This window comes from Natrix helvetica (assembly GCF_964273705.1).
Source record: "Natrix helvetica genome assembly, chromosome: 3".
NCBI lineage: Eukaryota > Metazoa > Chordata > Lepidosauria > Squamata > Natricidae > Natrix > Natrix helvetica.
In genome coordinates this window covers 25,313,151-25,341,089 of record NC_138549.1, presented here as the reverse complement: position 1 = coordinate 25,341,089, position 27,939 = coordinate 25,313,151, and the positions used below count along the sequence as shown (strand labels likewise).

Sequence of the window (27,939 nt, the reverse complement as noted above, 5' to 3'; positions counted from 1 at the left end):
TGCAAAATCCCTCATTGCCTCTTGTAATTCCAGACTGGGTTTTTACTTGCACCTTGTGGTACTAGTCATGATGCTACAACCTAGACATTGTTCAGGCAGAATAATAAAGAACCAACTGCTCCTGCTCCTTCAGAAAACGAAGTAGGAATTGTGCTCCATTTTTAAACATGGTAGTAATTTGGAAGCTGGGACTTGGAACAAACCAGTGACAGAATGGACAGTGCCATGACAGTCATGTTTTCCAGCAAGATCTCCACCATATCCCATCTCATAGATTGCTAGGGAAGCTTCAACTGTGCTACGTGGAGAAGATAGCAGATAGGTTGCAGTGGTGGGATGCTGATGATTTAAGTGGTTCGGTGAGGCGTGTGCATGCGTGCCTAAAGCATTTGCGTGCAGTGCTGAAAATGGAGCATTTAGAAGTTCAGCTGCTTATCTTCCAAGTCAACAGCGAAGGGGGGTGGGGAAAATCAGCTGTGCCACGTGATTGAGATGAGCTAGAAAGCAGGAAATAAAGGACAGGATAGGGCAGGGGCGGGCAGGTGGGCGGGGCCAGCTGATCATCGGAGTTACTGGTTCTCCTGAACTGGTCCGAACCGGCTGAATACCACCTCTGATAGGCTGCCATTTTAATGAGAAAAACCATTAGAAAAAATTGAACTCTTCACACACACGCTACGACAGCTACCCTTCACTTGAAAGTATAGCTTCCTGAACCACCTCATTATTTAAAATGTCAAATCTTCATTATAATCATTTCCACAAATAAGCATTGTTTATTTATGAATAAGAGACCTTTCCAGGAGTGTGTAAAAACCAGCTGTGCACTCTCATTCCTGCGTCTCTCTTTCTTCCTATTCTGTAATCCATCACATTTTATTCAGTCTGTTTCCCTCCCCTGCCCTATAAATCTGCTGGATGACTGATTTTATATTCTCAGTCTGAGTGTGGGAACAAGTTGCTGAATGCTAACAGTTCTACACTGCTAACAAACTGCTAGAAGGAAACGTTGAAGCACTGGGGTCCAAAGGAGAACTTTGACTATTATTTAGAAGACAGCTGGTTTCCAATAAGAGAATGCCAAAGAACAGTTATGTCTGACAGTTTGTTCAACCATTGTTTATTGAATAAGCATAGCTGGTTGAGTTTGCAAGCTATATTAAGCTAAATTCAAACAAAACACATTCTTGATGTAAAAAGGTAAAGGTGCCCCTCACACATATGTGCTAGTTGTTCCCGACTCTAGGGGGCAGTGCTCATCTCCACTTCCACGCCCAAGAGCAGCACTGTCCGAAGACATCTCCGTGGTCCTGTGGCCGGCATGACTAAACGCCAAAGGTTCACGGAACGCTGTTACCTTCCCACCAAAGGTGGTACCTATTTTTCTACTTGCATTTTTACATGCTTTGGAACTGCTAGATTGGTAGAAGCTGGGACAAGTAAAGGGAGCTCACTCCATTATGCGGCGCTAACGATTCAAACTGTGGATCTGCCAACCTTTCTGATCGACAAGCTCAGCGTCTTAGCCACTGAGCCACCGCATCCCTATCATCCTTGATGTAGCCTTTGGTAAACTTGCTTCCTACAGAGGTGCAAACTTTTAAGTTCCAAAGTGCTTAGCAATGGTTAGGCTGGCTGGGGAATTCAGGGAATGGAAGTCTTCCCTGGACAACATCCAGGGAAGACTTAGCATATTGTGTGAAGCTTACCTTCTTGACCTTCACTATCTTCTCTCTGGGGTTAAGTTCTGTCATCCAAACCAGCCTTTTCTCAAAATAGGGATGGGCAGGGAAATGCGCACAATCTTAATACAAAGATGCCCCATTTATTGTTTGCCAAGCTTTGTCCTCATAATAGAGCCTCAATCGTATATTGGCAGGTTGAATGAAGCCAATTCATGGGGTCTTGGCATGAAAGTCATATTTTCCCTGAGATGTTGGAAGATGCATCCAGACACTACCTGGTCTATGGAGGAGACAGCTGAAGTGCATGTAACTGAATGTGCAATTGAAATGACTCTTCTGTTCAGTATCTGTAGCCTATGTGGCATGGAATTCACTTCCCAGGTCACATTTAGCAAAGGATCCCTGACTTCTCAGTTTCTCACCTCGTAGAATCTTTTTAAAATAATTTCACTTCATCACAGAATGTATCCTGGTACAGGTATGGCTCCCACCTACACTTTAATATTTCTCTACCTATCGTATAAGCAGAGTCATGAATGAGTTGTGATCTGATATCAGTATCAAATTCCAGCTGTTGAGGTAGATTTATTTAGCAGCTGTATCTCACCTGAATGAATGTGGATGACCAGAAGATGGCAGACATGAGAAACCACCCTCCAATTCTTTGCTGCCATCTAATGGCTGACAGATTGATAATCAACAAGCAAATAATAATGGTGAAGGAATTATTGGATAAATCCAAGAGCACACCATTCTCGCACACATATACAATACAATACAATACAATACAATACAATACAATACAATACAATACAATAGCAGAGTTGGAAGGGATCTTGGAGGTCTTCTAGTCCAACCCCCTGCCTAGGCAGGAAAACCTATACCGTTTCAGACAAATGGCTACCCAACATCTTCTTAAAGACTTCCAGTGTTGGGGCATTCACAACTTCTGGAGGAAGCTGTTCCACTGATTAATTGTTCTAACTGTCAGGAAATTTCTCCTCAGTTCTAAGTTGCTTCTCTCCTTGATCAGTTTCCACCCATTGCTTCTTGTTCTACCCTCAGGTGCCTTGGAGAATAGTTTGACTCCCTCTTCTTTGTGGCAATCCCTGAGATATTGGAACACTGCTATCATGTCTCCCCTAGTCCTTCTTTCTATTAAACTAGACATACCCAGTTCCTGCAACCGTTCTTCAGAGAGAGAGAGAGAGAGAGAGAGAGAGAGAGAGAGAGAGAGAGAGAGAGAGAGAGAGAGAGAGAGACCAACATCTCTCTCTTGAACTCTAGCAGTTACAACAGTCCTGTACAAATTTAAGATAAATTCTTAGCTGCCATCTTGTGATGATTAGGTCAACAGGCTGGCTATTGTTTCGAGAGAAAGAGGAAATTTTTTAGCCTGAAGGCCTAGAGGAACTGGCCACCATTTTAAAACTACATTCACTCTTTGTATGGTTGGTGATATTTACATTTTAGTTGGGGAGTTTTGCCAACAGCTGCCATCATATGAAGGGACTGTACAGACAGCAGCAGGATAGGAGCCCATTCAGTTGCATAGGAAGGGACAGCTGTGAAGGCCGCATGATTTACGTTACCATGACTTCCTCCAGGACTTGGGTCAGAATAAAAACATGGCAAGGTAGGTAATCCTACCAAGGGGATCCAGAATTATATTCTCTCATGCCGTTTCATACAGTATTCTTTATTCAGATGAATAGCAGTTTCAGTTTCAGGCATCAAATACAGGATCTGAAAAACAAGCAACAAGAAAAGGGAGCAAAATGGGAATCTGGGTATGATTAGATTACTCAGCACAACAATTATACTCATATCTTCTTGCCTCTAGACTACTGTAAATTACTCTATGTGGGGCTCCCCTTGAAGACTCAGAAGGCCCACTAGCTGGCTGTGGATAGCGTGCTTATTCTAACGGTGTTACATTGTCTGCCACTCAGCTTCAAAAAAGTTATGCAGCTTAAATCCTTTTTACCTGCAAGAAATCTCTTCCACGTGGAACCTCCCACCCTGCCCATGGAAAATGAAGACACCCCCCCCCCAATCATGCAGCAAGAGGGATGGAAGTTTGAAAACAGGACATCATAGTCCTGTGGAACAAACTGCTCTCTGAACTTAGACTGCCCCCCCCCCCTTTTACCATTTTTTTTGGAAGATGCCTAAATCTCTGGTAATGGAGAGTAGGAGGTGTTTTATCTATATGGGCTATTGCCCCTCCTGCCATTTTTAGTTGAGAGATTTTATTGCTTGCTGTGGATTGTTTTATTGATAGTGGATCTGGGTGATGTAATGGTGAGGCACAGAGGATCCAGACTGGGATAGCATACAGAATCTCTGTTTCTAAGAGCAGAGAATACATGCTACAGAAAAACCTATACATTCCCAGTCAGATTACATTTTAGGGAAAGGCTATAATGCATACCTCTGCCATGTTCATAGATTAAAATAGGTGGAAAGTTATGGCTGTCAGAGTCACACTGTTGTGGCCTGTTGGCTATAGGCCCCTCCAGCAGCTAAATCAGAGAGAGAGAGAGACACGCCAGAGTCTGGGCCATATGCAGGGGTGGGTTCCGGATTCTTTTACTGACAGTTTGCTTCAGGCAGGTATCCACGGTAGTAAAAAAATTGCTTCTGTGTATGTGCAGAAGCAAAAAACAAGATGGCGCCACCTATGCCGCCACCGATAGAACCGGTTCGGGGGAGTGGGCAGCCAAGTTACTACCTACTCTGATCCAAACCGGTAGGAACCCACCTCTGGCCATATGTCAGCCTTCAGATGGAGAGTCCCCAGCCCCCAGGTCTGGAGGTGGCTGATGAAGAAGAGGAGGAACAGCTGGGTCCAGTGCCTGATGCACAAATGCACAGAAGGCAGAGGAGAGGAGAGCAGTGGAAATCTGTAGGTCGATCCTTGGGACGGAAGAACCACTGCTGCTAGTGAAGCCCCATGAGGATAAAAGGCAGGGGGCGGAGATGAATAGATGTGGCAGGGAACTATTCATCTCCCCTGCTGGATAGACTTGTTAGCGTGAGGTGAAAGAGAAACTTTTTGTTGGGCGCTGCTGGCGCTCCTAATAAAGGAATCATTGATTTAACTGAAGAGGGTTTGTCATGTTTGGGGAGCTGGATCAGGACACACACAACTAATTTTGGGTGGCATAACAAGCAGCAAGTTAGGGTTTATACTAAGAAAAGAGTTGCTTAATGATAGTTTGTTATATAAAGCACAATTGCCTATATTTGCCCATTGGATGAAGCTATTAATTATAATTCACAATTCGCAAATCATAATGGCTGTATTTTTGTGCAACACAATCACCCAAAACCAAATCAAACCAAACCTATCATGACTTAACCAGAAGAACAAACCCAGAAATTAAATATTTCCTCTCCATCTTGCCATTACAAAGTTTGCCTTTATTCCTTTTTCACTCCAGATGGGGAAAATAGCATACCTTGGGAAATAGCGGGAACATCTGAATAGATCTGGGCAATACCTGCAGACTTTCTCTGGTTCAGAAACAACCGGGACAGAACATCTTTCGGATGGAAAAGACCTCAAAGCTAAAACAAAGAGCAAGGGTTGTTTAACAAGTGGACCTGGGGGAAACCCAACGAACCAGGTTGCTTCTGGTTAGGTAGACCAATGTTTTGATTAGGGAGGGATTTGCAAAGAGGGGTCCAATCTCGGTTTGGGAATTGCTGCCTACGAGGCAAGGGAGTGTCCCAACCACTCTGGTAAGTGATGAGGAATATAAAGAAGGCCATTCCCCAGTCAGTTATCTCTGGATTACAGAAAAAAAAGAGGATTTGTGGCAGGTTACACAAGGCCAAAGCTTTCTTTAGAGGTATGGAGAAAGGAAAACAAAAGGGCATGTTAAGCATGCAACTCTTTAAAATAATTTTTAAAAACATCATTAGGAAAGCAATGGCTTGATTTCTAAGCGTACATATACCCTTAAACCAGTGGTGGGTTCCTACCAGTTTGGACTGGTTTGGCCAAACCGGTAGTAACTTGGCGGCTTGAGTCACTGGAACCAGCAGCGACCTAGGTCTGCCACGCCCCCGAACTGGTCCTCCTGGCAGCGCCATAGGTGCAGCCATCTTGTTTTTTTACTTCTGTGCATGCGCAGAGCTATTTTAATTGTGCTGCGCATAAACGCAAAGCATGCATCAAGCGCGTGCGCCCCCCCTGAACAAACCGCAGTAGTCTCTGCCGGAAACCACCCCTGTCTTAAACAAATAGTACTTAATACTATTGAAAATAGTCTTTTGAATGCACATTCTTTCCACAAAATCCTATTTCTCTGCATATTGTCTTGTTGTTTTTATCAGTGTGGCTGGCAATGAGGAGATAAATTCAGTGGTAACAGAAAAAAAGGCCTATGAATATCATAAAAAGTTATTAATATATTCACCTTTCCTCAAGTAGTCTACTTCTGATTTTGGCAAATGGCTGGATTCCATGTGCTGGAAGATAGAATCTAAAGATAAGTTAGATTAAATGTACATCAAAAGGCACATCTTCATTACCTTCGTTTACTTTTCCTCCTGCTTCCTGGAGGTGAGGCTTACTATTTATGTTTCTCACCATGTTCTGCAATGTGATGGCAAACGTTTTTGGCACCGAGTGCCAAAAAGGTCAGATGGAAATGTCGCTTGCACACTCAGGCTCGTCAGAGCCGCGCTCCAGAAAAGCTGAACTTCCAGATTCTAGGATGCATGCATGCCCAATGATCAGCTGGGCAGTGCACATGCGCACACCAGTTTTTGGCACTGCCACACGCACGAAGAACAGCTGATCATCACATGCGCATGCACATCAGAAACCCGGAAGACAAATAGGCAAGGCCATGCATGCTGGGCGACATGGCTTCGTATGCCAGTTTCAGCATGCATGCCATTGGTTCGCCATCACAGCTATATGGTAACTGCACTGACTGACCAGGGTCTATGACAACTCACCCCGGCCAACTCATCACAGTCAACTTGCCACAGCCAACTTGCCATGGCCAACTCACCACAGTAGACTTGTCATGGCCAACTTGCCATGAGACAATTTGCCATGGCCAGTTCACCATGGGATAACTTTCTGCGGGATAAGAGTTATGCTAATATCGAAGAAATAGTGGAATTCAATAATTAAAGAAGGGATACCAAAGGAGAGACAAAATGAATTATGAATGACAAAAAATAAAATAATTTTTAAATTATTTTAAATAATTAAATTGAATTTTCAAATTATCCCACAGTGGGTTGTCCTGTGGTAAGTTGGCCATGGAGAATTTGCTGCAACAAGTTGTCCTATTCTAGACCAATCTATATATTGCACTTATCTTATATTTATTACTAAGCAAGTGGGCGATGTGTACCCAATCTTGGTTGATCCTGAAAAATCTAAGCAGAATGATTTGGATATCGGGTTGTCAGGAAATTCCAGCTGTAAAGGACAGGCAAATGGATGGATAGACAGACAGGACAGACAAATGTCAATGAACTATAGTGCAGATCATCAGTGATGATGATATTCTACAATGCAGCTCCTTCAGAGCCCAAAGGTGACTCCAAGAAATGATTAATAAAATAAAAACAGCAAAATAGCACCAGACACTAGGTGACTGACTGCAGCTTGAAGCTCTTTACAGTCATTATTATGTGCTTAACAAAGCAACCCTGACAAACATCCATGGGAAGATTTTTCCAGAATATGGGTCTCCTCACTGCTAATTTGGGATGGGAACGACATTATAGCCATGAAATGCTTGGGCAAAGTCAGAACTTTACCAGGACATGCTAGATGGGAATTTTAAAAGTCATCTTTTCAACATATTTGAAGGATATCATGTTGCTATTCTAGAATCTCATCATTTTCTGTACCATCCATTTCAAATGCTGGGTATTTGAATCAAACTGGGTCTTTGAGAAACTTTTAAGGCCTTGGAAATTCTCTGAGTGAAGGATCCGGATACTCTTCTGAAGACTTGATGGTTCTTCAGAACACCATTTGAAAGCAACCGATCTGGTGGAAACCGATGATCTCCAGAAATACCAAGACCTTACTGCTATAAAGTTTTATTAAGCTGCTCATAATGCAAGCAATGATTATATGACTTAGGAATCATCAGAAGAAATAGGTGAGCTATTCTGACCATTACATGAAATAGCCTTGGGGCCTGTGGAAGAATGGGAAAAAGGAAATATAAATAATTGTATTGATATTATAACCTATAAATGTGGCGGCTGCTATCCTTGAAGACTTTTGTGGGCTCTGAGTATATTCCTGTGCTTGGTCCAAGAAGCCCCTCAGTTTTCCAGGATGCTCTTTAACCTAGAAAATAATTTTGTTCCATGTTAAGGCGCACTCCTCAATGTAATCTACAAGATACAGTAAAAATGAAATTCCCATTGGGTTAGGCCAGGCTTCCCCAACTTTGTGCCATCAAGATATTTTGGAAGCCTATTCCCTAACACGGTGATGACTCACCTTTTTGTTGATAGGTGCCAACAATGCGAGGGCACACGTGTGATAGCGTGCGTGCTGGCACTGATAATGCAAAACATGCCCCCACACGGGCATGCACTCCCACTCCCCCTCACCTGCCCACAAGCGCCACACTACTCGCTTCCAAGCTGAGCTTGGTATTTCCTCTGGGGGGCCGGGAGAGGCTGTTTTTGCCCTCCCCAGGCTCCAGGATAACCTCCAGAGCCCGGGGAGGGTGAAAAACACCCCCAACAGGCCAAACGGAAGTTCATCGGACCTGTTTTTCACTCTCCCCAGGCTCTGGAGGTTTTCCTGAAGCCTGGGGAGGGTGAAAATGGCTTTCCCCGGCCCTCCGTAAGGCCGAAAACCAGCTGGCTGCTACTTGCATGCGTGTTGGAACTCATAGCTCACATGCCAGCAGCTATGGCTCCACGTGCCACATTTGCCATTACGGCCCTAACATGTCTGAAAGCAGAGGTGGGTTCCTGCCAGTTCTAACCTCTTCTATAGAAGAGGTTCCACAAATCTACAGTGCCATTTAGAACCGGTTCCAGCTCCCTCCCCCTGCCCATCCGCCCATCATCAAGGTGAAGAGCGAGAGGAGGAATTCTGGGAGTTGAAGTCTACAAGTCTTAAAGCTGTCAGGTTTGAACACCCTTGGGGTTTTTTTTCTAAAGGGTTAGGGATGCAAGGGTCTTGTAACTTGACAGCTTTAAGGCTTGCACACTTCAATGCCAGAGTTCCTGAGCTAACGTTTTGGTTGCTAAGCAAGAGCGTTGTTAAGTGAGTTTCACTACATTTTACAAGTTGGCCACGCCCACCCAGTCACATGGCCAGCAAGCCACTCCCACAAAGCGGGCCACACCTACAGAAGAGGTTCTAAAAAATTTTGAAACCCACCACTGTCTGAAAGGTATTAGATTAGAGAAAGCAGACCTAGAATGGTAGTCTCTTTGGATGTTTTCTCTAATGCCTATAACAGCGTCTCTTGAAATGTATCTCTTTTTTAATATATAATTTTATTTATATATATTTTCTTTAACATCCAAAAGTGCTTGGTGAACAATGTATTGTCTGGGTCAACATACTTTACATACAATTCTAATAATGATAGTACCATTTAAATATACACAATCGTAATATTTCAACTTCTAACATTTGTGTATACATAGTAATTATAATATGTTTTATTATATTTCAGTATACACAATACTGTTTTCCCAATTTCTTCTTTCTACTTCTTTTTTCTAACACTTAATAAAAAACCCACCATGTTAAAAAATATTCTATATCTATCCATCATCTCTTGCCCTTTTTAGAATGTCAACTCTGATTAACTTTTTGGTGAACCTTTCATGCTTCTCCCCCAGTATCTTGTAACTCCTTTCATCATGTTTATTTAATGTAAATATTTCGTCTGCCACAACATCTATCTCTTGCTCTTGGATCTCTACAGCACCCATCTGCAGTTCCCCCATCATTTTTTTGTAACTCTGGCAATCTATGTCAAGACCCCACCTGTGAATATATTATACTGAAAAATTCAGTGCACATGAACAAAACTTGGTAATTGATCAGCCTTAGGCTGATCGATATGTTGGATTTTTCTTGCCTAGGAAAGGTTCTCAACAATGTGATTTCCTTGCACAACATGCTGAGGTTGTAAAAGGTGGGGAAGAGCTATTGGGTAGGTGGAGAAAACCAGGGGTGGGCTGCTGGGGGTTCACAGGGGTACAGGAGAACCTCTAGCTATGATTCTGTGCAGTTTGGAGAATCCCCAAATCCCACTCCTGGCTGGCCTCACCCACCCCACCCTGCCCCTCCCAGGAGCCCATTTTGGATGCAGGTAAGTGCAGGGTGCACGTGGGGGCTTGGGGAGGGGCATCGTGGGGTGGGTGAGGTCAGCCAGGAGTGGGATTTGGGGATTCTCCGAACTGCACAGAATCGTAGCTAGAGGTTCTCCTGAACCTCTGCGAACCCCCTACCTGAAGTTTGGGAAGGCCGAAAGTGGGCCTGTTTCCGGAGGGCCTCCGGAGCCTGGGGAGGATGTTTTCACTCTCCTGGAGGCTCGAGGAAAGTCTCCCGAGCCTGGGGAGGGCAAAAACACCTCCCTGCCATGATGCAGGAGGTTGACTAGGCCATACCCACCATGGCTATGCCCACCCAGCAACTGGGCAGAGACCCCCTTGCTAATATTTTTGAAGCCCACCCCTGGAGAAAACTAATATGCTTCAACAGTATATGCTCTGTGTGATAGGCAGGGCTGGTGTGGAGCATGTTGCCTGGGTATTGCACAGAGAAATCTTTCTTCCTAATAATAAGAAAAGGGAGAAAAACGGTAACTGTGAATCAGTGGTGGGATATGAATGGTACGCCCCGATACGGGCGTACCAGTGCCTGCTGAGAGCACCAGGTACTGTTCCGGTATAGTGCTTCACCCTCCCACCCACTCTCCTTACCACAATTTGGACCGACAGGGGCATGTGGACACGCACACGGGGAGTATGACACCTGCACAACGCTCCGCCAAGCAGCTGGAGTGCCACGGATGGTGGGTACCCATGCATGCACTGTGCGCATGCATGTGGTGGACGCCCAGCCCTTTTGCAGCGTACCGGTTGCAACGGAAGCCAGAACCCACCACTGCTGGGAATACATTCCTACCTGGTTGGGGAAACCGTTGTAGGGTAAATGGCTTATTAAGAAGCATGGATGCTAAACAAAGGAAGCCTCTTTTCCCCCCCTTTCACTTCGTCTTCATCTTTACTGGATGATTTGGAATCAATAGATTAAAAACAAAGGAGCAACGTAGGACTAAAAAGAGCCCAATATGCTTTAATGGGCTTACCAGATGCTTACAGAGCACATTCCAAAAATTCTCATTGTCACTTGTTGTCCATCCCAAGAAAGCTTTGCAAAGTTGTAAACTGTCAGCACGAGACTGCACATCCAGAGAAAATAAAAACGTTCCTCCGAGTGAATAGACCAGGATTTGAAAAAGAACAGGGAAGGAAGGCAAGAACATTCTTTAGCAAGCTATTACAAGCAAAATGTTTATCCAGATAATAAAGAAAAAGGGTCCAGAGTACACTACGATATATACGTAGTTGTAATTCTTTCAGGAAAGTTTCGTATGTTTTGAGCTTTAATATTGAGGGGGACGTTTCTGACCTTTACGATGGCAAATGCTTTTAAATTAAATTTCAGTGGCATCCTGAAAAATATTACAACTATGATAAAAAAGTGCTATACATAATTTTAAACCCATAAGCATTTTCCATATTGAAAATGTTGCTTTTCCTTCTGTCAAACAAGACAGTTGTTTAAGTTTGACATTCTTTAATATTTTTTTTGAGCATTATATTTTATTATGTTCAGGTTTCAGGGTGTGTATCGTGCAGGAGAGTATATAAGTTAAATGTAAAAAAATAATAATCAAAGCAACACTTACAAATGTGCAATGGAAGCCCTGTCCCCCCCCTGCCCTTTTTAATTTGTGTCACATGTAAACATCGATGGGCTGTGATCATGCAGTTGTGATTACACCTTGACTATCATTCTGCTTCTGTCCCTATTGTGGGCATTCATAGAGAAGAACCAAAGAGAAAATGATGTTCAGATCAGAGGTGGGTTGCTCCCGGTTTGGCTGAAACGGTAGTGGAATTCAGGCCTGGGTCGCAGAACCGGCAGCGGCCCAGGCCTGCTGTGCCCCTGAACCTGTTTCCTCACTGCCGCTGGGCTGCCGCCATTTTGATTTTTCGTGACTGCGCATGCACAGTTCACTGTAAATAATTATTCTACGCATGCGTGAAGAAAAATTTCCATCGAACAGTGCACACACAGGCAGTGCATGTCTGGCGTGTGCGGGGTTTACGAACCGGTAGTAAAATCGGCAGCAATCCACCCCTGTGTCAGATACATCACAATGCCTTTGCTCAAAAACACAAAGGATGTAATGTTTATCCATCTTGCAATGTTCACATAGTTTATGTCATCATTTCATGATCTTTGTGCTGTTATCCTCCTCCTCCTAGCTTGAACCAGGTGGGTACAAATATGAACAACTAGGTTTACCTTTGACACATCTAGATGTGGATCTTCTAGATTTAGCATCAGTGTTACAATACTATTGAGAGCCTGATCCTGCATAGAGGATTTGTCTTTTGTGTCCAAAGTCTTCAAGATGTCTTGGAACAGTTGATTTGCAGCACAACATATATTGTTCCTCCTCTGGAATTTCAGAAGGAAAAGAAATACTTCCATTTCTATTAGACTTGTAAATATCAACTTTGGAAGCAACACGAAGATCTAACTTTTTAAGCTATTTTCTCTTAGGTTCCTTCCTAAGGAAAAGTGGCATAAAATAACTGAATTTATGAATGATAAAAAAGGAGATGCTTTATGCCACATTTCTCCTATAATAGAAGAAAAACAAGATATTTTTTAAGATTTCCCAAATCCACCATTTTTCTATTTATCCTCCCAGTTTGAAAAGCCTCTCTCATGGGAATAAATAATATCTTCTAAACTTACATCCGCCAAAAGTGGCTGAAGCTGTTTGACAATCTTTAGAAGTACATGGCTGGCAGTTTTGTGGTGTGCAACCTCCTTGGTTATGACCTCAAAAGCTGTCAATGTCACCTTCTCATCAGAATCATTGAAGTTTGGAAGTATACTCAGGATTAGGGATGTGAGTTCTTTCCTCTGAAATGACATCATCAACACGTATTCTTCTTCTTTTATTTTTGTATTTGTCTATTTGATATACTTTGATACCCCTATTCTTGAATAGATCAGCAACATGTATGCTAAATATAATAAAACCTTTTTCTAGGATTTGAAAGTTTAAGATGTAATTCTTCCCAAAATTGCAGGCAGCAAAGAAGGACTTCTAGAGAACTAGGCTACAAAAATGCAAAGGCATTTGTCACCTTATTAATATTTGAAGAGGTAAGAAATTGCACTTTTATGGACTATTTAAGGGAAGCGGTGGCTCGGTGGCTAAGACACTGAGCTTGTTGATCAGAAAGGTTGGCAGTTTGGAGGTTTGAATCCCTTGCGCTGTGTAACAGTAGGAGCTCTCATCACTTGTCCCAGCTTCTGCCAGCCTAGCAGTACGAAAGCATGCAAAAATGCAAGAAGAAAAAATAGAACAACCTTTGGTGGGAGGGTAACAGTGTTCCATGCACCTTCAGCGTTTAGTCATGCTGGCCACATGACCACAGAGATATCTTCGGACAGCGCTGGCTCTTCGGCTTTAAAATGGAGAGGAGCACCGCCCCTAGAGTCAGGAACAACTGGCACATATGTGTTAGGAGAGCCTTTAACTTTACCTATGGACTCTTTATTTACCTATGAGATTTACCTCTGCCTCAATCAATAAATGGACTTTCAATCTCACTTCTAAGGCAGGAGGCTGGTGATCTGTCTCAAAGAAACTTTGTGTTTTATGGATCAAAAACAGTAGCTCGAATTGCCCTTGGAAATAAATGGCTCAATCAATGCAGTTGATTATTACTCCAAAGAGTAATAATATCAGCCTTATATTTCACTTCTAGAAGAAAACTGGCTGCAACGTTCTGAGCACATTCAAGTTGCCAAAGTCTTTTTAAGGCAGTTTCATGCAAGGAATCTTACAATATTCAAGATAAGAGGCGACTAAGGCATTATTCACAGTAGCCTGACTGAATGGTTCCAGCACCAAATTAGCTTCATTTCTTCAGAAACAACTGATTTATTCATCATGTTAATCTTATTCATAAGCTAAAGTTTTCTTCAAACATGCAAATAATATACCAGGTTCAATCACTGCTGGGGAAAAAAACATTGTCACTCACGTTTTGCAGATGCTGAAGTACATTTCCCATCCCGTGAAGACTTAGCCAGCGGTAGGTTGGATTTGAATCAATCTGCCAACTCTTTAACAAGCTCAAGATATAATGCTTTTGTAGCACTGTATAGGTAGACTCAGAAGAAAGAAGCTGAACAACATAAATCAGTAAATATGTGGCAGAAAATCAGAGCACTTCACCTATCCCCCATTAGCTGTGGAAAGATAAAGATGAAATCAGGGCTATATTTTTGAGGAAGGAGGTCAAGAAAGTCTAGATGGTGGCCATCACCGCTCAATTGAAGGACATGTTTAGGGATTTTGCTATATGGTCCTGACTTTTTTGTCCTCTCTAGGATGCCCTGGAGAGAGCTCTGATTTTCTAACCCTTCCCTGCTTCTATTTCCTCTTTTTCTTCCAAATCTATTTTTAACTCATCTATGATCTGTAAGAAAAAGCAGCAAGCGAGGCATTAGGAATTTGTTCATTTATTGGTTAATGAATTTAAAAGGCCATGTAATGCTGCAGGATAGAAAGGACAACAGCAATATTGGTGTATAATCTTGAGATGACCTTGAGGAAAAGATTTCCATTCAGAATTTTGGGTTTTCCCTTATGTTTTTTTAAAAATAACATTATCATACCTTGTTTAGCTGGGATGAAAATTAGAATATTAGTTTGCCAAACTGGCAGGTGGTAAGACCTACAGATTTTAGCTGGTTGGAACAGGAATGTAGCAACCAATGTCTCAATCATCACCCATACATGAATTTCAAATAAATGAACCCATAAATGCCTATCAACAGTGAACTGTCATATCTTCTTATAGAGATATTTGTGGCAATAAAAATATTAAGATATCAGTCACAATGCATGGGTAAAGCTTTGTCCCTTTGTGTTTGTATTGCACTGGTTGTGGCCACAATCTTGATCTTTTTGGAAACCTTCCCCCATATCCCTGAATGCTCAGGGTTTTATATGTCATTTCTCAGCTAGAGCTCCTAAATGCTTAGGCTTAATCTGTCCCAAACAGCTACATGAAGGAGGAAATAAACCTACTGCGGTGAAAAAGGCCATTGCTGTTAGTTTCTGTTGGTCATCCCCATGATGGAGAAATGGTATCACCTTGGTGAACACAGCGTAATCAAGCCCATGATGATTCTTGACAAGAGCTCTAGAAGAACAACATTAATCAAATTATTATATATCACAGACATGGCAAACTCTACCATGAGGGGTTTTTTTCTCTATGGTTTACCTGGCCAAGAGGAGAACACCTTCAAGGTAATTATCTGGTGAAGATAGAAGTTCCCAGTTTTCTGTGAGACTTGTAAAACATGTCTGTGATGATCTCTCCCTTTTAATCAATGCTTTTAAGGTTTCCATGGTACAGCTGAATTAAGGACAAGAAAAGCATTTGACTGGTGGAGTATGGAGAATCTAGTATTTCTCATAAGAGTTTATCTCTCAAGGAGATAAATTAGTCTCTCTGTCTCTCTCTCTGTCTCTGTCTCTGTCTCTCTCTCTCTCTCTCTCTTTCTCTTTCTCTCTCTCTCACCCACACAAGCACATCAGTGGTGGGTTCCAGATCCCCGTGCAACCGGTAGGGTGCAACGGGGCCTGGCGTCCCCACATGTATACCTCCGCAATGCCTCTGCAATGCTCCAGCTGCTCGGCGGAGTGTCGCACAGGCACTGTATGCTCCGTGCTCGAAACGTCAAAGAGCTCAAATACAGGTAAGGAGTGCGGGCAGGCGGGCCCTTGGAGCACCATACTGGAAGGGTACCCAGTGCTCCCAGCAGGCACTGTTACACCCGTACCAGGACATACCGCCTGCAACCTACCACTGATGCACACACACTCACCACTGCAATCCAAACAAATTCTGAGCAGTAATTGTAGAAGATGTACGGAAGTGAAGAAAAGAGGTTTTGTAAAGGGTGAAATACCACATATCTCCTTAATAAACTGCCATTTTAAATGCTATAAATCTAATGATATCAGAAGACCATGTCATCTCTGTTCAGGCAGTGCTGTGGAAGTGATGAGTTCTATTAATTGATCAAAAGAGAAGAAAGGTATCCAATAAAGATTGGAGAAACACTCAAGAACGATTCTACCACCCTTATTTCTTCCTTTTCATCTGAGTTCTGAAGAAGAACAAAAGTGTTCCACCGCTAAAGATGTGAAGGCTTAGGAGAAACAATCAGAGGAATTCTGAATGAATCCCCCCCAAAAGCCTCCCACCTTTTTCTGTCCTTTCTCCATTTTTTCCAATTTCTTCCCAGGTCACCAGATTTGTAGAAGTATGATTAAGGTCTGGCTTCAACCTTGATACTAACTGCTTCTGAATCCACTGGAACTTACTTCTCAATGTACTGAATGTTCAGCCATAATTGATGATTAGTCACAACATGTGACAATCATTCTTTCAAGGTTAAGGAATTTTCTAGGGGAACATTTTAATTTATCTCATGCTGTTGTACACAAGCATCAATATCCCTACAAGTCTCTGTCCTTGAGAAATAGGAAATAAGAAAAAGTTTATTATGCAATATCTAACACCGATATTACCTGTTTTGTATCCCACTAGTTACCTTATGTAGTGCGATGTTTTGAGGATCTCCTCCTGCTCGTAGTCAGCATCTAAAGAGCTCACCAAGTAGTGCAGTTGAATGACCAGGAAAATTATCACAGAGACGTAAAAGCTATTCATAGGAACTTTGCATCTTTTATCCTTAAATATTATGCCCAGGGCTTTTGTTGCCTGGGAAAAGAATATAGGTAAACACATTATCTAAATTCTAGACAATCTGGTGCTTATGTGCCAAACACGTATCATTCATTATTTGGATTCTCAAATGAGTTAAACTCACAGCCAGAGGGGAATAGGAAATATTGTTATCCTTGAAATTTAGGTCTGAGGCCAGGGGCTCACTGTTGAGGCTGGGTCTCCTTTTTAGGACTTCAAGGAGTTTGGCAAGGACCTGGAGTCTGACAGGTTGTTTAGCTTGGCCCAGGGCTTCCCAAATTTGAGTAATATGTCTGAAAATAGAAAACAAGACACACAAAAATATATTTTTTAAAAAAGAGCCATTGCTGATTACTTTCTCAAATCTAGTTTGGGATAAAGTCCCAATGGTGCTTTTTCAAGAGGCAACTGGACTTTCTGGTTTTTCTTTGAAGGTGTTTTGCTTCTTATCCAAGAAGTCTTCGAAGAAAAACCAGAAAGTCCAGTTGCCTCTTGAAAAAGCACCTTTGGTACAACCATGACCTGAATGACTGAGAATCTCCATAAACCTGGAGATTGTTGGCTATGAAAGATTGCAGAGGATACATATGTGACTTGCTTTTTAAACTACAAAGATTAGAGAAGTATTTTAAAGGAGCATTTGTCATTGTTTTTCACCCAAACTGAGACACTGTTGTCTTCAATAACCACAGCTGCAGATTGTACAAGCAGTTCAGACGCTGCCTTTCACTCGCCAACTTTGCTTTGTTGTTCCCAGCATTTTTCTCCTGGTAGATTTGTGAATTGGTCCCTGCTTCATCTTTTTAATAATTGGAGCAGCAAAGAAAGCACACTCCATGCTGCTGAAGCATACACGGAAGGCTCATGAAAGTTCAGCTAAGTAATGCAGAAGGAGACAAATAACGTACAATTCTTTGCATCAATAAAGTCAATGTTTCGTCTTCAATGAACAATTTGTGTGGCTGGGTCTCCAGGAGGCAATCTTATAACGTAACACCTTAAAAGCAACAGCCTCAGAAACCAGCTTCGCAGTGTAGTTTACCCTGAATTTAGTTTTATGTCATGCAACCAAATTCAAGTTTATCCAAAGATGATCACAGGGGATTAATTCGTAGATTAGGCATTTCAAATTTATGTTTTCAGCATCTTGCTTTGGAAAATTTCTGCTGTTCTTATTTATGACTATATTCCAACTAATGATTTACAGCATTGTCTAACCATTGTTGTGCCAACCTAAAGCTTGTCTGTTTTACTGTTATGTTGGCAAAAGAAATATAGGGTGATTCCAGAAAATGCTCTAAATTGCTAATCAGAAAATAGCTAAGACTGAACATGGAATTCTTCAGAAGATGAAATTTTTATAGTACAATCTATATAACCAAAGGGATACAGTAGCTCAGTGGCTAAGATGCTGAGCTTGTTGATCAAAAGGTTTGGTGGTTCAAATCCCTAGCGCCATATAACAGGGTGAGCTCCCGTTACTTATCCCTGCTTCTGCCAACCTAGCAGTTTGAAAGCATGTAAAAATGCAAGTAGAAAAAATAGGAACTGCCTTTGGTGGGAAGGTAATAGTGTTCCGTGTGTATTCTGCATTTAGTCATGCCAGCCACATGACCACGGAGATATCTTCGGACAGCGCTGGCTCTTCAGCTTTGAAAAGGAGCTGAGCACCACCACCTAGAGTCAGAAATGACTAGCAGATATATGCAAGGGGAACCTTTACCTTTACTTTTACCTTTTATAATCAACTCAAAATATAATATTCAATGTTGGCATAATCTTCTTTTGCATTCCAAGAATTCCAAATTCAGTCCTTGGCATTTTCAGGCATGGAAAAGATCCCTATCAAAATCTCTCAAAAGCCATCATTAGTAATTGTGGGTGTGGGTGATTATGGCATAAGGCAATTTCCTGTATTTCATGCTCATTTTTGTCTGGGCAGTGCTGATAAATTATGACCGGATGAGGACTCTGCAGACTACTGGCTTGTCTTGTCATGGTAGGGTTTCATAAGTACATGCCCCAAGCTCATAGATTTGAACGAACCTTTGTATTTTGATTACATGTCCATTGATACCAAATAAAGAGAGACTGACAATTGCATTAGCATCCCTTGCTGTCAGTTCAACAATTGAAGTGAATCATCAGTAACACAATAAATAAGAGACAAATGAGTGCATTTATGTGCAGTATTCTAGTAATAAAAGTGTGTATGGCAGAGTATTCAAAATAGTGGGGTCACTGGTATTATCAGCTCAGCCCATGTTTTTCTCAGAGGAAAGCCTGTTTTCCCCATACCTGTCATAACAATTAGCCTGCCATTCTTCTTTTTTCCCAGTACCTTTGGGGCAATTTTTACTTCTGGTGACTAGTTTTCTGGACAACATTTAGAATATAGAGTAGAGTAGAGTAGAGTAGAGTAGAGTAGAGTAGAGTAGAGTAGAGTAGAGTAGAGTAGAGTAGAGCAGAGCAGAGCAGAGCACAACACAGCAGAACAGAACAGAATAAATAGAATAACAGAGTTGGAAGGGAACTTGGAGGTCTTCTAGTCCAATCCCCTGCTTAGGCAGGAAACCCTACACCAATTCAGACAAATAGTTATCCAACATCTTCTTAAAAACTTCATGTTGGAGCATTCACAACTTCTGGAGGCAAGTTGGTCCACTGATTAATTGTTCTAACTGTCAGGAAATTTCTCCTTAGTTCTAAGTTGCTTCTCTCCTTGATTAGTTTCCACCATTTGTAGAACTAGCTTGCTATTGCCTTCTTCCTAGGGATTTTTGAAAATGACTGGCTGAAAGTTTCCCCAGCTTGCTTAAGACAGGAGCAGAACTCAGATTTCCTCACTCCTAGTCCAGCACTTTAGGCACTAATAGACCAACCTGTCACAAAAGAGCGAGAGCTTCAGAAGACTTGAGATGGCCTCATCTGTGTGTGCTTCAACCAACAGGCAAACAGCTCCTATTGCTGCTTCTCTTGCACTGCGATCCTGGATAGCATTCAAGTGGAAATAAATAATATCTATGATTTCTGGCACCTAGAAAGGAGAAAAAACAGATTGCCAAGGGTTGTATTTTCTTGAGTTTCTAGGGCTTGACATAATTGATTCATTCAAATATGAAGGTAGTAGTACTGAGCATCTGCATAAGACTGGGTTGTTCTTGGGAAAATGGTCCTTAGAAAAAAAATCTTGGAGATTAGTGTACCATAAGTTGCAAAATATAATAAGAATGCAACCCATTTTTGCCATACATTTTGAATCCTGACAAAAGTCAGGAATTTGGACTATTCCCTGGATCAAAATTTAACTGAACTGATGGGTACCAGCCTTCCGAGTGTTCAGTACACTTCTGTACACTCTTAGTACACTATGTGTCAATGGGATTTATGTAACAACTGTAGATTGACTTCTGAGCTATTCTTTAGGTTAGAGATCCTGGCTTGCAACAAATAGCAGAAGTATGCTTAAAATTAAATTGGGCTGTGGTTGTACATAATAATGTGCCAACATTGATTATTATGGTCTTTACCATTAGTAGCGAATGATGTATGTGTCACAAGCATGTCTATAGTTTGTGTCTACATCTTTTTCTAGTCTACTAATATTACAAATTACAATTCAAACATTCAAAATATTACAAATATTATGAAAGCATAATCAAAGCATGATAGGCAGTGGAGGCCAATCTATGGAACTTCATCTAGTGATGACAATGCCAGGTGGAAGATTGTCACTTACAATGTTAGAGGGTCAAATGGTAAAGAGCATTAAGTAGCAAATTAAATGAATGAATGAATGAAGAAATGGAAGAAGAAATGTTGTGTACTTTGACACTAAGAGCAAGAGGAAGGATGGAGTAGAATTGGATGAAGACGGTATGATCTTTGGAATTGTATTGACTAAAACTCCATCCTGCCCTCTCAAGGGCCCACCTCGAGGACGGGTTCATTAACCCAGAGAGATGGAGGAAGCGCACACTGAGGGGTTTTTTAATTAATTGTTTTTTAAAAGTTGTAAGGGGTTCCAGGGGTGGGGGGGGGAAGTCAGGAGGGATGGGAGAGCCAGGCACCTAGGTGTGGTCGAAGGAGGAGGGAGCGGAGTGGGGGAGGAGAGGGAAGATAGCATTCCTGTGCAGGGCTCCTTGATACCAACGGTCGTGGGGAGGGGCAGGTGCGAGGACAGATCAAGAGCGCGTAGTCGGTTGGGAGACCGGGGTTTTTGGTCATTCCCGGTCGTTCGTACCAACCCCTGCATACTAGGTGGTCAGGATCTACAGACCCAAGGCCTGAGACTGATGTTATGCAACGCGAGGTCCGTTGTCAATAAGGCCCCCCTCATCCACGATCTAATTTTGGAGGGGGAGCCGGACCTCGCAGGAATAACCGAGACCTGGTTGGGCCACGAGGGTGGTTTACCCCTCGTGGAAATGTGCCCGCCAGGTTATCGAGCATTTCACCAGCCTCGGGCCCAGGGAAGGGGCGGTGGGGTAGCAGTGATTATCCGGGAAGACTTAGAGCCGAGAGAGTTCACTGTGCCACAGACATCCGGGTGTGAGTCCCTTGTCGTGAGATGGGGCCCAGGGAGGCAGTTGGGCCTGCTGATAGTATACCTGGCTCCTCGCTATACGTCAGCGGCCCTGCCTGAACTCCTCGAGCTGATCTCATCGGTAGCGGTTGAGACCCCCAAACTGTTAGTGATGGGGGATTTTAATCTGCCGTCGATGGGAGAAGCGTCTGAGGGGGTTCGGGAGTTCATGGCTTCCATGACAGCCATGGACCTGACCCAATTAATTCAGGGCCCTACTCATGAGGGAGGCCACACGCTGGACCTTGTCTTTGTCTCTGGCCAGTGGACGAGTGATCTGGGAATAGGGGATCTAGCCATTATTCCCCTGTCATGGTCGGATCACTCACTTCTCCGGCTTGACTTCCCTGGTGCTACCCCCCACCGCGAGAAGGCGGAACCGGAAGGCATTAGATGGTTCCGCCCCAAGCGCCTGATGGAACCAGATAGGTTCCAGACGGAGCTGGGCCACCTCCTGTGGATCTGACCCGCCCTCGAGTAGAGGACCTGGTGGACGCATGGAATAGTGCGACTACTGGGGCCCTAGACCGGGTGGCGCCTTTGCGGCCTCTCCTGCGGCGACGAACCACCCTGGCCCCTTGGTTTACTGAGGAGCTAAGGGTGATGAAACGCCACAAGAGACGCCTAGAGAGTCGTTGGAGATCCTCCCGTTCTGAATTTGACCGAGCACAGGCACGAGCCTATTTGAGGACGTACCTTGTGGCATTAAGAGCGGCCAAACGTCAATATTGTGCCGCTCTTATTGCATCCGCAGATAACCGCCCTGCCGCCCTGTTTCGGGTGACTCGCTCCCTCTTGTTTGAGAGACCGCGGGAAGCCCCTTTACAGGGCAGAGCAGAGGAGTTTGGGAAATATCTACAGGACAAAGTCGCTCAAATCCGGATGGGATGGGCCCCTTTCAGTGGTCCAGTAGAGACGCCCGTGGCGAGTCTTGAGGGACCGCTTTGGGAGGAGTTTGACTCGGTTGCCATCGAGGATTTGGACAGGTTGCGTGGACGTCTGCGACCCACCACATGTTTATTGGACCGGTGTCCCTCCTGGCTTGTACTGGCATCCTGGGAGGTTACGCGCGACTGGCTCCTGGGCCTAGTGAACGCCTCGTTGGGTGAGGGGTCTCTACCGGCCGCCTTGAAAGAGGCGGTGGTGAGGCCCCTGCTCAAGAAGCCTTCCCTGGACCCAACGGACCTAGTCAATTATCGTCCTGTCTCCAACCTTCCTTTTTTAGCGAAGGTTGTAGAGAGTGTGGTGGTACAGCAGTTCCCACGTCACCTGGAGGAAAATGATTATCTAGACCCGCACCAGTCCGGCTTCCGACCGGGGCACTGCACGGAGACGGCCTTGGTCGCATTGGTTGATGATCTCTGGAGGGCCAGAGATAGGGGTTGTTCCTCTATCCTGGTCCTATTAGATCTCTCGGCGGCGTTCGATACCATCGACCATGGTATCCTGTTGCACCGGCTAGAGGGGCTGGGAGTCAGGGGCACCGTCTTACGGTGGTTTGGCTCCTACCTCTCTGACCGGACGCAACGTGTGTTGGCAGGGGAGCAGAGTTCGACCCGGAGGTCACTCACATGTGGAGTGCCACAGGGATCGGTGCTCTCGCCTCTCCTGTTCAACACATACATGAAACCGCTGGGCGAGATCATCCGTGGTTTTGGGGTGGGATATCATCTGTATGCTGATGATACTCAGCTATACATTTCCACCCCGAACCACCCCAATGAGGCCGTCGAAATGATGTCCCGGTGTTTGGAGGCCGTACGGGTCTGGATGGATGGCAACCGACTAAAACTCATCCCTTCCAAGACAGAGTGGCTGTGGCTTCCGGCCCCCCGGTTCAACCAGGTGTTTCCATCTCTGGCCATTGGGGGCGTGCAACTAGCCCCCATGGAACAGGTGCGCAATTTGGGCGTCCTCCTAGATGCCCGGCTGTCCATGGATGACCATGTAACAGCCGTGGCAAGGGGGGCGTTCCATCAGGTCCGCCTGATGCGCCAATTGCGCCCCTTATTGGACCGGGATGCCCTACGCACAGTCACCCATGCGCTAGTGACGTCTCGCCTGGACTACTGCAATGCTCTCTACATGGGGCTTCCCTTGAGATGCACTCGGAGACTACAGTTGGTCCAGAACGCGGCCGCGCGGGTGATTATGGGGAGGACTAGATACTCCCCTGTAACACCTCTCCTGCGCGAGCTGCACTGGCTTCCTGTGGTCTACCGAGTGCGTTTCAAGGTTTTGATTATGATCTTTAAAGCGCTTCATGGCACAGGACCTAGTTACATGCAGGATCGCATCCTGCCCCACACATCCCTACGACCAATTCGCTCACACAGAGAGGGACTTCTCCGGGTGCCGTCCGCCAAACAGTGTCGGGGGGCGACACCCAGGAGCAGAGCCTTCTCTGTGATGGGCCCAGCCCTGTGGAATGACCTCCCCCATGACATCAGGATTATTTCCGATCTCCGCTCCTTCCGTGTACAGTTGAAGACCCACCTCTTTCAATTATCTGGCCTGGCTCAACCATAATTTTTTCATATTCCTCCTGACTGTCTTTTTAAATTTTAAATTTTTATTGTATATTGGGTTTTTATTAAACGGGGTATGTTAATGGTTTTAATTGTCTAAATGTTGTAATCTATTACCTCCTCCGTGCATGTATGTCTTTGTATATATGTATGTTTATATATGTCCTAGTGTACGCCGCCCCGAGTCCTGCCTGGAAAGGGAGCGGCTAATAAATTCAAATTTATTAATTTATTATTATTATTATTTTATTGTTATTGCAGGCACTTAGTTAGAGTTAGAGGGCAGCTCACTGGGAAGTGTAAGAACCTTAAGTGACAAGGCTGGTGTAAGACTTCCTGAGGAAGGTTTTGAAAATCTAGACAACAAAATGAAGCAAAAAAAAAAAAAAAAAGGACCAAAACTGGATCTTAATGAATTGGAAGTTTTTGAATGATGAATAAGTGCACCCTATTAATCGAAAAGTGTGTATTAGTTGACAAGTCACAAAATATTTTCAGAGCACTTCTCCTAGGAAACATTTATTTAGAACTTTAAATATTGCAATACAACTTTTCCCAGCGTAGGTCTATCTCCATCATATTAGGATTGAGCAATATGAATGAAATTAATCCTGTTGCTTTGGAACAATACTGCAATTCTGAGCTGGTAATCTTCGGACACACGTATTTCAGAATACGGATTACAATCAGTGAATTCACATGTAATGTCAAATGGAAAAATATTCTTTCGTTTCTAGAATTCTCAGTATTGAAGAATAAAATTGCACCCAGCTTCATCTAGGGCAGTGTTTCCTCAATCTTGGCGACTTTAAGTCCTGTGGACTTCAACTCCCAGAATTCCTGGCTGGGGGATTCTGGGAGTTGAAGTCCACAGGACTTAAAGTCGCCAAGGTTGAGAAACACCGATCTAGGGAATTCAGAATTATAGGTATTTCTGATGATGATGATGAATTTTTTACTGATAATCAATGCATCCTTAACGTCAGCTGCCATCTTATGCTTGCTTGCGCTTTGCTGTTATGTGGTGAAAGACTGCCATGAACTGTGGGGAGGGGAAATGAACAGGTGTGGGGGAGGGAAATGAAAGTAAGCCCTGTATCCCCTTAAGATGTTGCCTCAAGATCTTCCAGCTAGAAGAAGGAGTGAGGCCGCTTCCCAAACTGCACTTGGACCGACCATTAGGAAACCATCTTGTCTGAACCTGATTGGTTATGCTGGGGTGAGCAATGAGAGACAGTTAAGGGAGGAAAAAGTAGAATTTAGGGATTTTGGTGCATTACTTTGCATTACGCTTGATTTTTAATAAATTATATCTTTCTCAACAAATGGAGACAAGGGTTGTTTTTTATTTAGAGGCTTGTGGCCGGTCTGACACCTTTACATCTATTTCAGGAACATCACTATAGGGCTGGCTCAGCAAATCAAAATTGTTTTTGATAACAGCGATTATGCTGTAATATGATGTTTGGTTTAAAGAAACAATAATGCAATTAGCAACTTGTAATGGCCATTTATGGGGGCAGGTACCACTGGGAAAAAAATCAAAGTAGGTTGGTTGCTATTGAAACAGAGTGCAAATCAGTTTGTTACTATTTAAACTTGCAGTGCTAGGGCAAGGAATAATTTCAAGACACCTGCAGGGTGAATCTGAGCATCAAATCAACATAGAACCTGACAATGAGACCTGCAAAACTCTCAGCTTGTCTTACCTTTCCCCTTAATTTGTTCTTCTCTTTCTTTAAAAGAGAATTCAGCATAATTGCAGCTGCCTGGATATTGTTTCTGTCTGAGTCCCGCAGGCTAGCCACTGCCAAGAGGATCTGCCCAGTAACGGTGGCTGTTGGATCGGTTTTGAGAGGTTTCTGAAAGAGACAGAGAAGAGGCTACCATAGGGCACGTATTTATAATTGGAGATTAAGTGCAAATATCTGCAATTCTTAAGCAAGTGGCAGAACCCGCTTGTGCTTTTATTAAATTTTACTCAGTGCTGCAAGGAGAAGTCTTGGACAAGTCACTCTAAGCTTGTGATGGTGAACCTATGGTTTGGTGGCATGTGGAGCCATTTGTTAGGACATGCGAGACATTGACCTGTCAGCTCCAGCTGGCCAGCTGACTTCGTCCTTCATTTTTGACCATTTCTCGCCCTCTGGGGGCTTTCCTGAAGCCTCTGGAGGGTGAAAAACAACCCAACGCACAAACCAGAAGTTCAGGAATGGACTTCCAGTTTGCGTGTTGGGCATGTTCTCCCTCCAGAAGTTTCAGGGAAGCCTTCTGAAGCCTCTGGAGGGCAAAAAACAGCCCTACAGACAAACCGGAAGTCCATTCCCAAACTTCCGGGTTGTCTGTAGGGTCATTTTTCACTTTGAGGGAAGCCTCCTAAAGCCTCCAGAGGGCCTCCAGGGGGGCGGGGGAGGCCGTTTCACCTTCCCCAGGCTCCTAGAAAGCCTCTGGAGCCTGGTGAGGGCGAAAAACAGGTCCATTGCATGCCAAAAGCAGGGGGGGAGGGGGTCATGCACGCATACGCACAGGGGGTACGCACCTAGAATTATGGGTGTGGGCACGCCCACACATGACCCCCCCACCTGGCCTCCCCCCACTTTTGGCACGCGATGGGAAAAAGGTTAGCCATCACCGCTCTAAGCATTAGCTCTGGGCCATAACATTATGTCTACTTCTGGGTTCTCCAATATAAAATTTGACAGCTGTGTGAGACTTCAATTCTCATAATGCCTAACCAGTATGACCACAAGTTATGCTGATTAGCAAAGATGGGGGTTGAATTCCAACACAGCTGGAGGAGAGCAAACTGGGAAATGCTAGTTGAAGTGTATATGGTGATCGGACATGAAATTAAATGAACTAAAATAAATTGAAAACCGTGCCTCGAGGCAATATATGTGCAGAAATTGGCTAAGAACCAAAGTTAGTCTTTGAGCAGCATACTAGAAGCCATATTCCAAAACAGATAGAGTCTCTAAAAAAGTGGATTGAGATAGATTAAAACTGTAATAATACAATAGGCAAACAATAGATACAAACTCAAGGTTAACTGCTTCAAACTTGATTGCAGAAAATATGACTTCAGCAACAGAGTTGTCAACACCTGGAATGCTCTACCTGACTCCATTGTTTCATCCTCGAACCCCCACATCTTCAACCTTAAACTGTCTACCATGGACCTCACCCCATTCCTAAGAGGTCCGTAAAGGGGGCGTGCATAAGCGCACCAGCATTCCTCCTGTCCCCATTTATTTGTACTCATTTCCTTTGTTCATGTCCATGTTTATACCTGTTATCTTTTATATGTTTGACAAACGAAATAAATAAAATAAAAATAAAATAGCAGTTATGAAGTATGCAGAACTGGAGCATAAGCAGAAGACTTTGGGAAATAATAGTCTTCCGATTCGTAGATTGATTGTACCTCATTACATCCTTCTGTAATCGGAGTCAAGGAGATACTGCCCTGATGTTCCAAGTCTGTAATCCCTGTTTTGTGTTTTTCCTCCAGAAGGAAGTTCTCAAGATCCGGCCCTGACTGGACAGTGGGACATTTCTCTTGTAGCCTGCTTCTTCTTTTCCTCACATAGTATTTTTCTATTTCTGGCACAAATATGTGAGCTTCATGTGGAGTATCTAATATGTCCTCAGAGGAGGTCTGTGTAGCTTTGTCAAAGCAGATAAACTCTGGTTCACTGGCAAAGGGCATGTTCAGCCTCAGATGTGGGCCATCGGTCTTCTTTATTTTTTCTTTTATAACCATAGCTGCTCTAGGAGAGAAAGAAAAATTGTTAAGTGGCATCTCAGAAGAACTTCTAAAATTATTCTTGGCTAAAGCATGCTGCATTTGGTGAGGAGAATTTTCAGCTAAACCCTGTGGGATTTGGAAACAAAATCCCTGAAATAAGGATTTCATAAAAATGTGTACAGGCAGTCCTCGACTTACACCCAGAATTGAGCCAAAAATTTCTGTCGTTAAGCGAGATATTTGTTAATTTTTCCATGTTCTATGACCTTTCTTGCTTCAGTTGTTAAGTGAACCACTGCAGTTGATAAATTAATCTGGCTT

General features: G+C 43.6%; 1 protein-coding gene across 1 annotated transcript; it reads right to left on the bottom strand.

Moving 5' to 3' along the window:
* Nucleotides 1-3,350: 3,350 nt before the first annotated feature.
* On the bottom strand, nt 3,351-27,633 carry LOC309389614 (maestro heat-like repeat-containing protein family member 6; the record flags this gene model as incomplete). The annotated part of the gene is made up of 15 exons (XM_081948164.1): nt 3,351-3,431; nt 5,110-5,258; nt 6,113-6,178; nt 7,920-8,022; nt 11,024-11,116; nt 12,250-12,405; nt 12,709-12,879; nt 14,013-14,156; nt 15,065-15,179; nt 15,264-15,398; nt 16,603-16,772; nt 16,882-17,050; nt 19,640-19,794; nt 25,580-25,732; nt 27,295-27,633. The coding sequence occupies 15 exons, from the start codon at nt 27,631-27,633 to the stop codon at nt 3,351-3,353; spliced, it is 2,199 nt and encodes a 732-aa protein (XP_081804290.1).
* Nucleotides 27,634-27,939: the final 306 nt, after the last annotated feature.